The 16,888-nt window shown below is 33.6% G+C and overlaps 1 protein-coding gene across 4 annotated transcripts in view; it reads right to left on the bottom strand.

Moving 5' to 3' along the window:
• Positions 1 to 16,888, bottom strand: part of mRpL45 (mitochondrial ribosomal protein L45) — a 243,815-nt gene that overhangs the window by 84,223 nt on the left and 142,704 nt on the right. For all 4 annotated transcript variants that reach the window (XM_089589961.1, XM_089589958.1, XM_089589957.1 and 1 more), the window contains exon 3: positions 15,877 to 16,028. In XM_089589961.1, the coding sequence (XP_089446087.1) occupies positions 15,877 to 16,028 (152 nt within the window). The remainder of the gene's footprint in view (positions 1 to 15,876; positions 16,029 to 16,888) is intronic.

Genomic DNA, 16,888 nt, shown 5'->3' with positions numbered 1-16,888 from the left:
AAGCGACCCCGCATCGCCGTAAGTACCTGCCAGCAGGCAGCTGATTGTAAAGGGCAGCGGCCCTCGAATAGCTCGCGTTGTCTGCTCGGTTCGCGAGTTTGCGCCGCGAGCGTACACACATGCACACTCACGCATACACCCACGAGTATAGTATATTTTGTACTTCTTTTTATATTATTTTGAATATACATTTTGTTTTAACATAATACTCGCGAGTACTTACTCTTTTCTGTGTGTAACCTGTCCCCCCTGTGTTGTGTTAAAGTCGTCGCGAGAGGTGACGACGTCCAAGGTCACCGCGATACTTGACCCAGCAAACTAGACCCGCGTACATCCCTTACATGAAGTGTCGCCAAGGGTATCCAGGCAACACAGGCCCGTTCGAGGTTGCGAATTCCGCCTCATTAAATCCGCATCGGTGGCACCCCGTAACATCTTTTTGGATCAATGTTTGGTATATCATTGTCGTTTTGTAGCGAAGTTAGGGAAATTTTTTTTTTTATCTCGGAAAAAGAAGGTGTCTGAATTTCTTTGCCAATATTTAGTGTTTTATAAAGTTTTTTAGTAGATAAATCACTATTTTAAGTGGCAGTCATAGATCAAGGTATGTAACTATGTAAATCTGGAAGTATGTGCATTCCTTTGATGTTTTTCTTTATTCTCTAATTGTTTAATAACGGTACGTAAAGGATGATTTACGTTGATTTTAGTCTTTATTGTTATTTCATTGCCAGAGTTTATCATGAAGTCTGGAAAAAAACATTATCAAATTACTGTTGATTTTTGGGTCTACTTTCGACTTTTGGGGTGTGTGGCGTGGGAGTGTCAAACTCCGTGTCTTTATTGTAGATCTAGTTTTTTTAGATAATTTAGATATTTTTTGTTTCTCTTTAATTCCGACATAAAGTTCAGTTGGTTCCTTTTTATTTCGTTCTTGTTTTATGGTTACTAGGGGTTTTGCGTTCAGTGAAATGATGGTGCGTTTTATGAATTTTTCTGAGACACTACGTTTCACAGTCTTCTTGAAACAATTTATTGCTTTTCTGATAACTATTGCTATTATAATTATAATCATAATAGCTTCAATGACATTACGTGTTAAAATAATAAGAGGAGTTCGTTTCTCCTCCAACTTTTGAGTTCGTCCGTTCTCCATTTAATTTATTATATTGCATACACTTAGTTCTTTATCTGTCTATGCTTTTTTATTAAAGTTTAGTATTCAAATCGATTTTCTAGCATCATGGGATGCACTGATGTCCTTTAAGGGTTCATGTAATACAGTTAAGTTCAAGTTTAATTGTACTTGATAGGTATATTCTGTCTGAGTAATGTTCTTATGTTTACTAGTTAAAGTTAGTTAGTGTGTTTTTCCCGTACACCCATTATTCCTCATAAAAGACCTGTATCTCTCACTCTTTCTTGTCGATACATTTTATTAGGGCATATAATGCTTAAATTTTGTCTATCAAGTGTCGTAAAGAACCGTAAATTATTGGCCCATGAATAGTAGCCCCCCGGAATGGAACACCATAATGAGTTGACACGCAATGTAAAACGTTTCCAATTGGAAACTTTACATCTTATCTTGACACTTTTCAAAACTAAATCTTCTCATGAAAAAAATTTTTGTTCGAAATCCATGCAGTTTGTTTGGTCAAATAAAAAGCTGTTAAAAGTGAAAAAAATAAAACTATGCTAAAATGTACCATGCGTCCCTTACGCCATAAAATAATTGCTGGCCTTAAAGGGCAGTGCATTTGCACTTTCTCACGTTATAATAAATAGAAAAAGCTATTTGTTAAAACTGTCAAGGTTTGAAACTGAAAAAAATGGATAATTAAAAAAATTGTTTCTTTCAATCTTACAACTTTGAAACTAGAGCAACTAAGTCCTGGAGCTTAATTTCTTTATTTTTTATCGCCACAATGAATACAAATACATATTATTCTACCTATTTGAAAATCTAAAAGCTTAAAGTGATTACTGTCAAGGTTATAAAAGAAAGTTAATCGCTTACGTAATGGATTCTTTATTTATCGATTTTGACGCTACTAATTCAATCTTGATAACTGTTTTGTGTCAATTCGCCTTCTGGCTACTATAGACATAGTAAAACTTTTGTAAGCCCTAAAGGCTGTTTTTCGTCAACTTTATTGAGTTGCAATTTGTTGGCAAGGTAGTTCAAAGTCCGATAGCCCTAAAAAGGGCCTGTAAGCTAAAATTTCTCTTGACTGAAGTTTCTAGCAAACGTGGCTGTCTAGATACCTAAGGGTGATCTTCTCTGGCCTGTTGTTGTAGCACCAGACTGATTCTGAAGATTAGAAACAGATCGTTTACACACTGTGGGGTAGATTATTTTGGGCTAATATTAGAGAAAGTGGGTCGGAGTAGAGTCAAGTACTAGGGCGTACTCTGTACTTGTCTCACAACAAGAGCTTTTCACTTAGAAATCGCATGCAGTTTGTCAGCCAGTTCAACAGTAATGGCAATCCAACGCTTGTCAGCTAGTCGAGGCGCCCCAGCTGTATGATACAGAGGTAACAGGACAAATTTTCGGAGAGCTTACACTGAACTGACCTAAGAAATATTTAGGGTAGGTAAAACAAAACAGCATTCGTACACATTAGCAAACGGATCCACATATAGGAAAAGCGTGGGAAAGGCTCATCAAATCGGTTAAAACGGTGTTCCAAGCGATTTTGAAGATGAAATCATAGCTGATGAGATACTTTAAACGGTGCTACTCGAGTTAAAGCACACGGGGAATTCTTGGCCGTTTACGCACGTGTCAGTCAACCCGAAAGACGACGAGGCCCTGACCCTAAATCACTTTCTTAAAAATATCAAACAAGTTTTTCTTAATATTTATCATTTAGTATGGGTAAGGTTGTCAATAATACATCTCAATATTTTAGACGATATTTCAGTGGATGTTTGCCATCTTTGTCATTTTGAAACAATTTCTTAAGTCAAAAAAGTGTCCACAAAAATTTTTACAAAAAGGTCCCTATTATAAAACAGCTGATATGCACTTCATTTGTTGACTCCACAAATGAAATATAATGCGGAGATATTTGTCAACATTTATTATGAACCTTCCGTTAAAAAGGATATCACATAAGCAAACGGGACTTGGTATTTTTGTATTAAAGGTACCATACATACCTACAAAGCAGAAATTAATCACTAAGTAGTAAATACAATTTAACTTGCTCTGATAATGTAGCGATAAATTAAAATAACATGTAACATGATATTGAAATAATTACACTATGTACAGACGAAAAATAAAGCATTGTACAAAACTTATGTATGTTAAGTAAACTTCCAAAATAGTAATGTACATAGTGATAAAAGTTGCAATAATATAATATAGTTATGATTTAGCAATTGCTCGTTGCATTTGTAATAATCAGGTTCTAGAAAAATTTTTTGACAAGGGAAAATAAGTAACCAATTATAAATTATTTTTGCCAAAAAAAATTTTATAATATTTTGAATAATTATTACCACTTTTTTAACATTTGAGAAAAAGGGTTGTATGTACTCTACAAGTGTTTTGTGTCTTCTTTTTCTCAAAATAGCCATGCTTTGAAGATTAATATGAATCATTTCAGAAATTCTTTTATTTTTCCAATTACTTTCTTCATCCGAACCGGTGACATCATCGTAATTACATCGCTAAATAAATTCAAAAATGTGATTATTAATCACAAAATTTTTATTAGCTTTTTTGGTAATTTTCTTATGTTTACCAATCCTTGTCAAGACTTTGCGTTAAGTTTCAGCAACATCAGAGACATCACAATCAAGAAAATTTATCTTGTATACAATATTATTTTGATCTTCTCTCTTCACCGTATCTTTGACTATCTTCATAATTTTTTTAAGCAAATTGTTGATTTTGGAAACAGTCACTGTATTAAATTTTAGAAATTGTTTTGGAATATTCCTAAAGACATTACTAATATAAGGAATATAAAAAAATTTCTCATTGTTCGGGTTGGGTTAAGGTGGAGAATGAATTTGGGTCAAAACTTTTTTTTTTATAAGGCCACCAATACTAACTAATCCCACTTCTAATGCCACTTGGATTTAGTTCCACCCGAGAACGGCGTTGGCATTACTTTAGGTAAATCCACCCGGGAGATCATCGTATCTTACAGCATTAGCAAGCAAGCTCGCTACAAGTTGCAAGAGATGCTAATCCTGTCGAATCCTAAAAAGGACTCAAAGTCCCTACAAACCGTCACCCATGTTAAGCTTGCCTTCGTAGGCTACATTCTTTGTAAGCTTTACTATATGCTTCATGCTTTCTATAGCTCATTAATAAATATGCTCAGTGTAGCGTGGGTCTCCATTAACCTACACTCCTCTGAGAAGTATTGCCTTCTTACTTTCGCCCTGGGGCTTTTTCTTGGCCTCATCCAGCGTTCCTCTGAATGTTGGGCAGCTTTCATTGCCGGCTTCATCATCCGATTCACCCATCTTGCAGATATAACACCGTGATATGAAAAACAATCATTCTTACTTCATCTATAAAGGACCATAAAACTTTTAACAGTCCCTGTTGACTATGAGGCACATCTTTATACACCCCCTCCTCAGCATTGTGTATAAAGTGTAAAAATGGTGTTCATGTGCAGTTAACGTTTGGGAAGGTATACTACAAGTGCCCCGGGAAGATGAGTGGTATGCATACTATCCATGATTAAAGCAGAGAACCCAACAGAACAGGCTGGTGCAAATAATGCACTAAAAAGTGCCGCCATGTAGCCTCATCGGTGGTTGTGAGCCTAGATTAGTCAGTTCACCACTTCTTTTTTGAGTTATAAAGTTATACTTTTATAGGTGCGTTATGCACGAGAGTAAATTAACGATTTCAGAATTCTGACCTTGCGAGAAAATGTGTGACAGAAGTGGATTTTGCATGTTACTCCCCTTTCCCACACCACCCTTGCCATACCGCTTTGCGCCGGTTCCGTCCACATCACACTTTACGACACCGCGCTACCACAGCACAGCACATATTTTAAATTTAATTAAATTTTATAATGTTTTCATTAACAAGTTTTTAAAGAAAAGAAAAAAAAAAAAAAAAAAAAAAAAGACTTTCCTCAAGACTGTAACCCGCCATCTCCTGCACGCTAACCGAGGCTCTTATCCACTCTCGTATGAGCGGTTCCGATATACCAATTTCGATTACCTCTTGTTATAGTACGGTTTGTAACTTATTTTTAATGTGTACCACTGCTATGCATTTACTGTTTATCAGTAAATTAAGTTTTCTTTATAAATTAACCACTCATTTGATAAACTAACTTTATTAAGATAAATGATTTTTCTTGAACTAAGCATTGAGTATATTATAGCAAAGTAGCTTTTCTATATATTATTAAATATTCTTTTATTAACCATTGATTTTTTACTGTTATGATCCATAGATAACTGATCATACAATTTTTTCATATTTTTTCAAAATTTTCGAAATAAAAAATTTTTTTTTGGTAATCTATAACTACTTTAATCGATTTTTATTGCGTTTTATTCGTTCATAATTATTCCATTCGTAGTTAAGGTGATTTTTTAACTCAAGGATGTTTATCATAGTTAACGGGGAAAAAGTTCAGAGAGGTAAGAGGAGCGCTAATATATGCAGTGACGCTGGCAATTATTTTTCTCATACAGATGTACTTGTACACACGCTTTTACGCATACTTGACCCCTTCTTTCTAAATTCATTTGAAAACCAACTTGTGGGTATATTTGAAAATTTGATAGGTTTATGAAAAAAGTAATCTTTCGTACCCAAAAAATTGGGAGATTCCTACAAATCATATAAATGCGAATTAACGGCATTCATATATAACGGCATATTTTTTCATAAAGTTACATGTTAAATATCGATTTTTTTAAATATTCTACATTTAAAATAATGGCACAGTCAAATGAGCTGAAATTTCGTGGATATTTTTATGCTATTTCAATTTGTGTTCACTGTTTGAATAATATCTGTCAAAAAAACCTATGTGTGATGAACGTCCTGAAGGGACATTCACTGGCATGTTATACTACCCTATTGAAGAACGCCATACAACAGGATGGTTTTTCTTAATTTTCTATAAACAATTATATTTTGGGTATCAAATATGAACGAGGAACAAGTGTGAGATCGTATGTGATAGATGTGCGCGTGATGTTACAGATGTAATTAGCATAGGCAGTAGGAAGTTGTTCTGAAATCACCGCAAAATTCGATAAAGCGCACAGTCTTGTTCTGGCCAGCCTACATATTATTAATGCCTACATATTACTATACAATTAATGTAGATACACTCATTTCGACGATAACTGCACTACTTTTGTACACAATATCGTTTTATATAAGGTATATTTATAATAATAATTATATTGTTACCCATTTAATTTTATAGAAGTATAACTTTATTCTTGGGAACCTTAGCACCCACTGTAATTTAGTTTGTTTACGAGTCGTACAGCCATGTCAGATGCAGTTACCTAGCATTACCGGGGCCTCACAAGCTTGTTTTATCTGCTGCCATGACCCCCATGCCACGCTGTGCGGCCAATTCCAAGAAAGCTGGTCAAAAGCCGAGAATTCAAGTAATGTATTTCAAATAATAAACTAGAGGATTATTGGGGTCGCTGATCACGAATATAATGTCAAATTCATTAAAATTTACCCGCTTAACCCGATTTTTACCACCCCCTGGCAGAAAATATCGCACATTTTTAAAAACAATCACTTCTATCAGACAAAGTTTCAAAAACTGCAGTTGGTCTACCGATTACTGTTGAGTTTTATTCATCATATGTTCCCAATTCAACCAATTTATTCAGTCAACTTCAGTTATTTTACAAAAATCTTCTCTCCTTACTGTTCTTTCCCATCTTGCTTAAGTTTTGGATAATAATGTATGAACAATGTTCTTAGGAGACTCAGATAAAGTATAAAGTGATTGTAACTTCGTTGATATAAATTTTCGATTATTATATATTCTTTTAGTACAGTTACATTCGGATTTTCTTTAACTGAATCGTAAATCTTCTTCCTGGTCAATCCATTTTGTGAAGTACTACCACCTAACGAAAAGAGTAAATAATTTGATCTCGCATTTTTCCATGTGTTTACCTGATTTGTTATGTAATTAGTTTCTTATTTATTAAATAATGATTTTAGAACCATTCTTAGTTATGATACTGCCAGAATATTATATTAATAAAATTATTATAGTTAATTTTATAAAAATATTTCTTAAGCGATCTTTGTTTTATAAGACATTTATCTACTTGCAATTATAATTATAATATTGTTTTGGTATTTTGTTTTTTTTAAATTAAGTTTTCAATTCAAGAAGTTTAAATTACTCACCATGCTGATTTACCTGTCACATCGTAGTTCTCTGACTTCTTGTGGTTATAAGCTTCCCATCTTTATCGATGTATTTATGTACAACGGTACACGAGAAAAAACGTGTGTGTATTTGTGTACGTGTACGTTTTAGTGTTCATGTAAATGTTTGTGTATCCCTCATTTAGTTTCTAAAATTACAAAGTTAGGCGTTTACCAAAATCATGTCCAAGCAGAGAGTATGGATTTCTAATCCTTCATTCTTCGCAGTTGTAAAATCTACCGAAATCAAGTAACATAATTTTCTTTTACTTCAACTTGAAGAAAAAAAAGGCGCAAGTTGGCGCTGCAGTTTTTTTTTCATTTTATTCAGAATTCAATGAAGTACAACTCAAAATAATTTTTATGTCAGAACAACGTGTTAAATGATAATTAATATCATTTAATTTTGCTTTTGGTTTAAAACCAAAGATTGTGGACTACAGTCTCACGTTCCTTCACAGGCTGCGGGACAGCAGATAGTCCAACTATTTGTTCGTTTGTATATTGGGGAAAGAAAAAGCAGAAAATATAAATGAAGAGAGAGAGAGAGCGTTAAGTTTTGTAAAATTTAAATGTCCATATACCTTTCTAGTTAGTTTTATTTAGTTTTATATGATTCCTCAGTTCTGCTTCTTTTGAGATTATTAACTTTATTGAATTTCAACAAATAAAATATTCTGTACAGTCAAGTATGATTTTTCTTTTAATTTTTTTTACCTCCACAATAAATTACAATAATAACTATGAATTTGTCTAGCAATATAACTATGAGTTTATCGAGCTATATAACAAGTTAGATAGAAATATTGAACTAATATTTAGGAACCACACTCAAGGAGCGGTGAAAAGCCACTAATTAAAACGCCATGCTTAAATAATATAATATAAAAAGAAATAAAAATACATTTTTATTTATTTACGCAAGTCGTCACTTAACACAACTTGAAAAAATTCATTTTTTTATAATAACGTGTAATGATCAAACGATTATAAATAATAAAATTAACAATAACTGTCGTTTAACTCATTTACTGCGCTTACAAAAAATATTATTTTACTAGCAGCCCCCCCCATCTCGGCTTCGCTCAAGACTCACTGAATGGAATACTGTAATGTGTTAGCAGGTAATGTAAAACATTTTAGTTAAAAATTTTATATCTTTTCATGACACTTCTTAGAACGAAAAACATCTAACTAAAAATATTTATATTTGGAATCTATACAGTTTATTTTCTATTACCATTGCTAATTACCAGTGCAACAAAGTCCTGAAGCTTAACTTCTTTATTTTTCATCGCCACAATGAATAAAAATATGTATTATCCTACCTATTCAAAAGTTAAGTGATTACTGTCATCAGGGTTATTATGAAGAGCTGATCGCTGACGTAATGGATTCTTTATTTTTCGATTTTTAAGCTGCTCTTTCAATCTCGATAAATGTTCTACGTCAGTCTCCTGACGAGAAAAATTCTAAATATTTAAAGCATTTGAAGTTTCCCTTCTGATTCACCCTTTTGCGATTACATGCATAGTTAAATCTTTTGTGAGCCCTAAAAGCTGTTTTTTGTCAACTTTATTAAGCTGTAATGTATTTGTTGGCAAGGTAGTTCAACGTCCGATGGTCCTAAAAAGTACAAGTGAGCTAAAATCTCTCTTGACTGAATTTTCCAGCCAACGTGACTGCCTGAATTCTTCAGGGTGATCTTCTCTGGCCTACTGTTGTAGTACCTAACCAATCAAACGAAAAATTAAAAAGCCTGAAGTGTTGGAGCTTGTTTTAGAGATCTTTGCCAATGTCTTCTGGTGTTACTCTAGAGATGTTGGTGCTTACAGTACTTTTTTTTGCAGAGCTCAGTCATTTTTGTGATCTAAGGTAGGGGGATTGGTGCGTAATATTAGCCCATTGGCTACTGTCCCGTTTGCTTAAGTTTATTTCTCTTTTATAGCTGTTGAGTTCACCCAGCGCAAACCCTGATGAGGATCGGTGATTCCTGATAGAATGCTTAGAGTCGAGAGGGTAATTGTAGGATCGTCAGTCGACAGAATTCGCCACAACTCCGCTCGTGACGTCTTCCAGTCAATCACTGACGTGATTTAATGGTGGCTGGCTTTATATAGTATTTTAGTTAACGAATCGTTGTTGGAAATAATGTTAAAACTGCATTTATTGGCACGGTAGTTTAACGTTAGATGGCCCTAAAAATAACCGATGAGATAGATGGTTAATTAGGGAATCTCAATACTACTGATGGCCCTAAAAAGGGCCAGTGGTAATACTTGCAGTCATTTTTTATTATTATCATTATTATTCTTGATAATGGAGAGCCAGTTGTGGACAGCTTGACCTGCACTTTAGGATTTTATGCGTTTAGAGACTGTGCTGCAGAAAGGTGCACCGCTTGCCGAAGAATATCTTGTCTTCGGGTTGTTCCCTGGATAATCAATTATTTACTGTACGTCGGGAAAGTGGGCTTGGAGAATATTTTCTCTGTGCGTATGCCACAGGGATGAACCACTAAGGAAAAAGCTGAGGTAATTTCCAGTTGATGTGGCTGACAAACTCCTCCAGGTTGTTTTCCATGGCTTGTTGTTATAGCAAAATCGGATCTGGTAGCACCAGGTCAGTTGCAAGAATGGCCATAAAACCCCCAATTACTAGAGCAGATTGTGCTCTGGCTGGACACATCTCCTCATGTTTTGCCGGAGACGTCATCTAAAATACCTTTTTATTGGTGGCACTCGTAAACCTTGGTGGACCGGGATGGAGTTCGACGTATGTCGCTTGTCCATTAGAAAACAGTGTTGTCGGCAGCCGGCACACACAGCTGCACGACTTCCAGCTCTATGTTTCGTGCACTTCCAGGGATCGACTGTGGCATTAGGTACTTTGCTCGGGGACATGATACTTCTACGCCACCTAGCAGATCCTACCGAACTAAAATGAAAAGTTAGCGTATTTTTGCAAAACTTTTAGCTTGTTTATTAGTTTGTTATCAATCTTTTGCAGATCAAAACAGTACTAAAACTATCTAGGAAGTGTCAAGAATTAGTATGCGAAATTTCAGCTAGATCGGTTGAGTAGTTTCAGCGGTTAGCGATTTCAACGGTTTTAGCGACTTAACTTTATATATTAGTAAAATACATTATTTCTTTACTCTACTTAATTTCAGAAGTTTTTTTTCTTTTATCAGATTTAAATTATTCTCAAATTACAATTTCTATGCAACATTAAACACATACATCGTATCAACAGTGCTCGGACAAAGGTAGAACTACAACTACTACTATGGAGTAGGTAAATAGAAATCGACGATGATGAGTTTTTTATGACCTTTATAGGTGAGCTGAAGCTGTATCAATAGAAAAAAAAACCCTAACTTGATACTTTTTTCTACTTTCTGAAAGTTTTTTTTGGAATCAGCCGAACTGTGCTGCAGTCACAGAGGAACTCTGCTAGCCACCACGAGGAACGGCTTGTAAGTATGCCTGTGTTGGTTCAGTGTAAGTGTTATGCCTGTATCTAAGAAGAATGTTATAACTGTTGTATACTTTCCTACTTACTTACGGCCCTACTCACGGCAAAAGCAGAGAGCAGAAAGCACAAGCTAACACATTCACATCAATAAAAGCAGAAATAACAATGCTTATGACTTCACAGATACAATTATCACAGATAGAATTTTCATCCTAAGGAAATGACATCAACCAATTCTATCTGAAATACTTTGGTCAGAATTCATCCCATTAGTGGGCGTCATAACTTCATTGCGTGCATCAAACTGGTAAAAGTTTAAAAAAAAAAAAATAAAATTTTTTATTACATTGTTTGCTCTGATTTTCTATTATTTGTTTATCACTAGAGGTGTTAAAAAACTAGTGGACAGTGGTTGCTTGGGTACCCAAGTAAGAAGTTATACTTCTACAAAATTATATGGCAGATAATATGATAATAAGTATAAATTTACTTTCCATGAAACGATATTGTGTACAAAAGTAGTGCAGTTATCGTAGAAATGAGTTATCTACATTAATTGGGTGCGGTTTTAATAAATACTTTAATACTTAATAAATGATCGATTATAAACAATACATTATGGCACAAGACAATAAAACCAATATGTAGGCTGGCCAGAACAAGACTGTGCGCTTTCATCAAATCCTCCGGTGATTTCAGAACAACTTCCTACTGCCTATGCTGATTACATCTGTAACGTCACACTCACATCTATCACATACGATCCCACACTTATTCTTTGTTCATATTTGATACCCAAAATATAATTGTTTATAGAAAATTAAGAAAAACCATCCTGTAGTGGAGCGTTTTTCAATAGGGTAGTATAACATGCCAGTGAATGTCCCTTCAGGACGTTCATCACACATAAGTTTTTTTGACAGATATTATTCAAATGGCGAACATAAATTGAAATAGCATCAAAAATACCCACAAAATTGCAGCTCGTTTGACTGTGCCATTATTTTAAATATATTATACTTAAAAAAGTCGATATTTAACATATAACTTCATGAAAAAATAACATTAAATGGCATTTAAATGATTTGTAGGAATCTCCCAATTTTTTGGGTACAAAAGATTACTTTTACATAAACCTATCGAATTTTCAAATATACCCACAAGTTGGTTTTAAAATGAATTTAGAAAGAAGGGATGAAGTGTGCGTAAAAGCATGTATGTGAGCACATCTACACGAGAAAAACAATTGCTAGCTTTACTGCACACATTAGCGTTCCTCTCACTTTTCTGAACTTTTTCCCCGGTATTAACTATGTAAAGCGCGTCCTTAAGTCAAAAAATCACTTAAATCACGAATGAAGAAATTGTAAGGGAATAAAATACAATAAAAATTAATTTTTTTTTTGTACAGTACAAAATAATTTTTTTCAATTTTTGAAAATTTTAAAAAATTAAAAAAATTATCTAAACAATTATTTATTTACTTTAAAAGTAAAAAATTAATGATACAGAAATAAATGTTTATTACTACATAATATGAAAGTTGCTTTGCTAATATATACTGATTTCGAAACTTTCGAAACATGTACCTAAAAAATACATTTCATTAAATAAATTATCTATTTAATTAATGTATAATCTAACCAAATGAATTAATACATAGTAAATAAAAATTTACATTCAAAATAAGCAACGAACTGTACGAGAAAATGAAGTATTCGAAATTCTCATATTGGGCACGCTCATAGCAGAGTGCAAGTCCAAACTTCGTTCTGGCTCTTCAGAAGGTGACCCCCAAATTTGTCATCTTTATAAAAAGTATGTTTCCAAATCACGATTGGCTGCGCCAACCCTCTACTGTACTCTTGGGCTTGAGAATTGTTGTACGTTTAGATACAGAAAGATTCCCCGCCGAGTTTTAGTATGGAACAACTCTTCGTGTTCCTGGCGAATTTTGTGTACCGGACGATTTTACTCCGAATCGTCTGCTTTTACTGGAGGAATTTCGTGTACATATGCAAAATATCAAACCTGTTCCGGTGGCTTATAGACATAAGCTCCATGCCTTCTTCTTTAAAGAATTAAAAACTTCTTCTTATACTTTTCTGAAAGCACCTCCAATCGAAAAGTCTCTCGAAAGATACTGTACTAGTCCTTATAAGGTATTGGAACAAATTTCTGATCTAGACTACAAAATAGATGTTAACGGTCATCTTCGAGTAGTCTCTAAAACCTGCGCTACTAAAACCTACTCACTTTATACCTTATGACTTGTAACCTTTAGCTCTTCTTGACTCGTTCCCCGTTACTGGTTAGCGTACAGAGCCTAAGTATGTATTAGAAACTTATGCCAAAAAATAAGTTTCAGTCCAAAAACTAAATAGACTTAATTTCTAGTTTTCTCAGTTGCGCCTAAGACATGTTTCTTTTTCATTAATTTTTGTTTATGCTTCTTGTATTACAAGCTATATGTGTATCATCACAAATCATAATTGTAACTAGCGTCAATTATTGTTCGTATTTTCTATTACATACTGACTGACTTATGTGTCATAATTTTCATAAGTAATGAGTGTATTGAGAGGTCACAAAAGGTCTAAGTCTTGGCAGGCTGTCGAGTGTGACCACCTGGCTACTGCAATAGGGCCTTGCTTAGTAAAAGAGATATTGTATGGATAGTATGGGCCCTCCTTTTTGGCATGAGTGTGGGCAAGTTACTTGCAATCGGGAGAGATGTTATAGGTAGCACGGGTCTCCCCTAGACCGTAACGAGGGGCCGGCTACGTCCTAGATCGGGTGCGTAGGAGTGTGTGTGTGTGAAAGTGATCGTGCCAATTGTGTAAGGGTGCCAGAGTAGTAACAGTTCTTTATGTATGTTGATAGATTCATATTTCGTAAATGCACAATAAACATCAAGTGAAAAAGAATTATTCGGTGTTCAGTGTATTTTTGTTGTATCTAGCTAGTTCATGCATCCTGGTTAGTTCCCTCCAGAACTATCCGCTCTTCAACAGACAGTCAATGACGGGATCACCTTTAAGTCTGAGTCTCATCGCAGGAGCAGAACCAACCAAGATATCAGAGGGTGTGTAGTGTAAGGAGTATTTTGTTGTTTTAGGTGGTGTTCATGTTTTATGATGGTTTAGTGCAAGGCATTCGGGACAGCTTGACTTCAGCAAGAATACATCGACAGGAGTGAAAAATGCAACATCACACGTCTAGAGCTATTATAAGTAGTATAAATCCCTTGCCACAAATAACTTTGTCCTTATGTAAAACGTGATGTGTCATATTTTTTTAGTATTTTACTAATGATCTAGGAATTACACGTCAATCTATGTATTGTTCTACTGGAACACAGAAACAAATTCCACGCGTTTGAATTAAATAATTAAAAAAAAAAAAAAAAAAAAAAAGGTTAACGATCCTTAGCAACGTGAATAAACAATAACCAATAACTTTACAGTCAACTCTTACTGCGGTTATCCTAACTCTTGATAAAAACGAAAGTTCGCAGCTTGTTGAAAATATATCCAAATACAGATTTAAAAGAAAGGACTCATAGGCCCATGGCTATATTTTAGTCCTCATAGCACTTTTGTCTAAACGAAAAATCGAGGGTCGACCGGTGAGGGAACTCAATTTCTACGCATTTTGATACTTTTTTCATATCGGTAAATATTTACTTACGCAAATTATACCTACCTAAATTATATATTGGATGCAGTATTCTTTGTATGTTACTATTTTTCTTTGATTCATTGTTAGTAAATTCGTTCATGTATTGTTGCAATTAATTTCGACTTTTTTTTTAAATAAAAAAAGGGTTTTTTATGCCGACAGCTTTTTCCCTTCACATGTTCGTTGTTCATTACCAAGCAATCAATATTATTTTCTCTTTCAGCTTAGCTTTCGATCCATATGAAAATTTAAATTTGAATTGTGTGTTTCTTGTCACCTAAGGCAAAGATGGGATAAAACATGTATTAAAAACTTTTATGTCAAGCAAGAGTTAAATCTAATAAAAATGCACTAATGAGCGAATAAAAATTCAATCAGCGTGTTTACAAACTTTTGTATTTTTTCTAGGTTAATGATCTTAAACTTTATCCATGTATCAATTATAAATCGCATCTTTTAGTTTTCTTCAAGATTTAAAGTAATTTAAGCAGATGAGCTCTTATTCTTACCTTCATGCATAATACAGACATTTTTACAGCAAAGATGGGTATAAGTGTTTGCGCATAACATTTTACGTTTATGATTTTACTGAAAGAAACTGCACATGGATCAAGGCTAGCCCTATGAGACGTAGAACAGTCGACAACTTAAAACATTGTTCACCTTTGCCTCGCAAGATAGATTACTAAGCATAAAGTTTACATGTAGAAAAACATCTATGATCATACAAACGCGCCCAGTATACCTGCACTTAAACGCCCTTTTATCCTGCTGGCACATCGTTTTGTATATTTAGCACAGTTCTGCAGAAAATAGAAAGTTTAAGAAAATCCACATTTTTGTTTGGTTTTTTAATCAAACTCAAAGACTCTCCACCATAAAATATGTATATCACTGGATTAAAAAAAATTAAAAAGGAAAACTACTTTGGTAAAATTTTAATACAATGCATATGCTCAGCAGCACGAAATCAAGACGAAGTCGACTGTTTGACAAAGATTATGATAATTAAAGGATTCCTATTAGAAAACTAGTAAGTTTTCTCCAATAAGTAAATCTTAAAATATTAATCTTTTTTTTTTAATGTCTGTACTCGACTGTCGATACTCTACTACACCACAAAAATGCAAGGAGATTAAGCAATACGTAAAATGGTAAATTTTGTTTTGACACAATAATTCTGAAATAAAATTTGTATTAAAACGATCCATTTTTCACAGCCATCCAGCCGAATTTTTTAATAATTTATCTTCAATTATTACACCATGTTATCTAAGAATACAAAAACATGTTTACAATACCTGATCAATGATATATGAGCGTTTTTGTAAATCTCAATAGCTTGGGTTGCAAAGTCATTCTGGTCAAATTCTTCTTCATATTTTTTTATTTTTTGAATTGCTCGATATGACTTGGTTTTTTTACTGAGTAGCTCAAAATTTTGTTTCACTCCCTAAAAAAAAATTTAAAATGAAGTCTAAAGATATCTTTAAAAAAAAAATTGTTCTTCAAGTCAAAAAATGTTTAATTAGTTAATTACAGATTTTTGAAATTCATTGCTGCGTGCTTTATTACACGATTTTTTACAAAAAGCCTAAAACTAAGATATTTTAATTTTGTTTTTTAAAGTACTTATTTCTAAATAAACTTAGGATAATGAGTATAAACAAATGTATTCTTAATAATTAAACAATCAAAAAATTTGATTTAGTTAAAGTTCATATCTTTTGCTTCATTATTTACAGAAAAGAAATTTAAAAAAACTCATTGAATGTGGTTTGAGTATTTTCAGTCAATAAAAATTGTTGGTAAGACAAGGTTGGTGAAAATTAAGCCAGAGGTGACTAGGTTTTCGGCCAATGTCGATTTTTTTCTGCTGCAAGTATGAAACTGGCGTACATAACCAATGCTTTGAGAAACTTTTTTACATTAGCTATTATAGTAAGTGTAGGACAAGTAAACTAAATATAAGTATAGAATGATTATCACGAAAAATACTACATTAAATTGAATTTCACAAGACAAAAATATGCATATTGAGTATCTTAACTCTCGCCATGATAAGTTTAAAAAATCGCTTTATTACAACTAGCAACTTGACGTTTAACATCAATTCAACACTTTTAAAATTATGAAATCTAGTAAAAGTTACAGGAAATTTCGTGTCGTTCTTACCGTAGAAATAATGACAGCAATAATGACATTTGTTGCGGAGGTAACGATCATGTTAATAGTATTAACAGTTGAATGATTGGTATAAACAGCATTAGACCAAAGAAAAATTAAATGTTAATATTCCCAATAAAATTATAG

Source organism: Copidosoma floridanum, unplaced genomic scaffold (genome assembly GCF_036245765.1).
Source record: "Copidosoma floridanum isolate Cflo_tuat_1 unplaced genomic scaffold, Cflo_Japanese_pri ptg000011l, whole genome shotgun sequence".
In the NCBI taxonomy this organism is placed as follows: Eukaryota; Metazoa; Arthropoda; class Insecta; order Hymenoptera; family Encyrtidae; genus Copidosoma; species Copidosoma floridanum.
The sequence above is the reverse complement of the archived record's forward strand: the minus strand, read 5'-3'. Positions and strand labels throughout refer to the sequence as shown.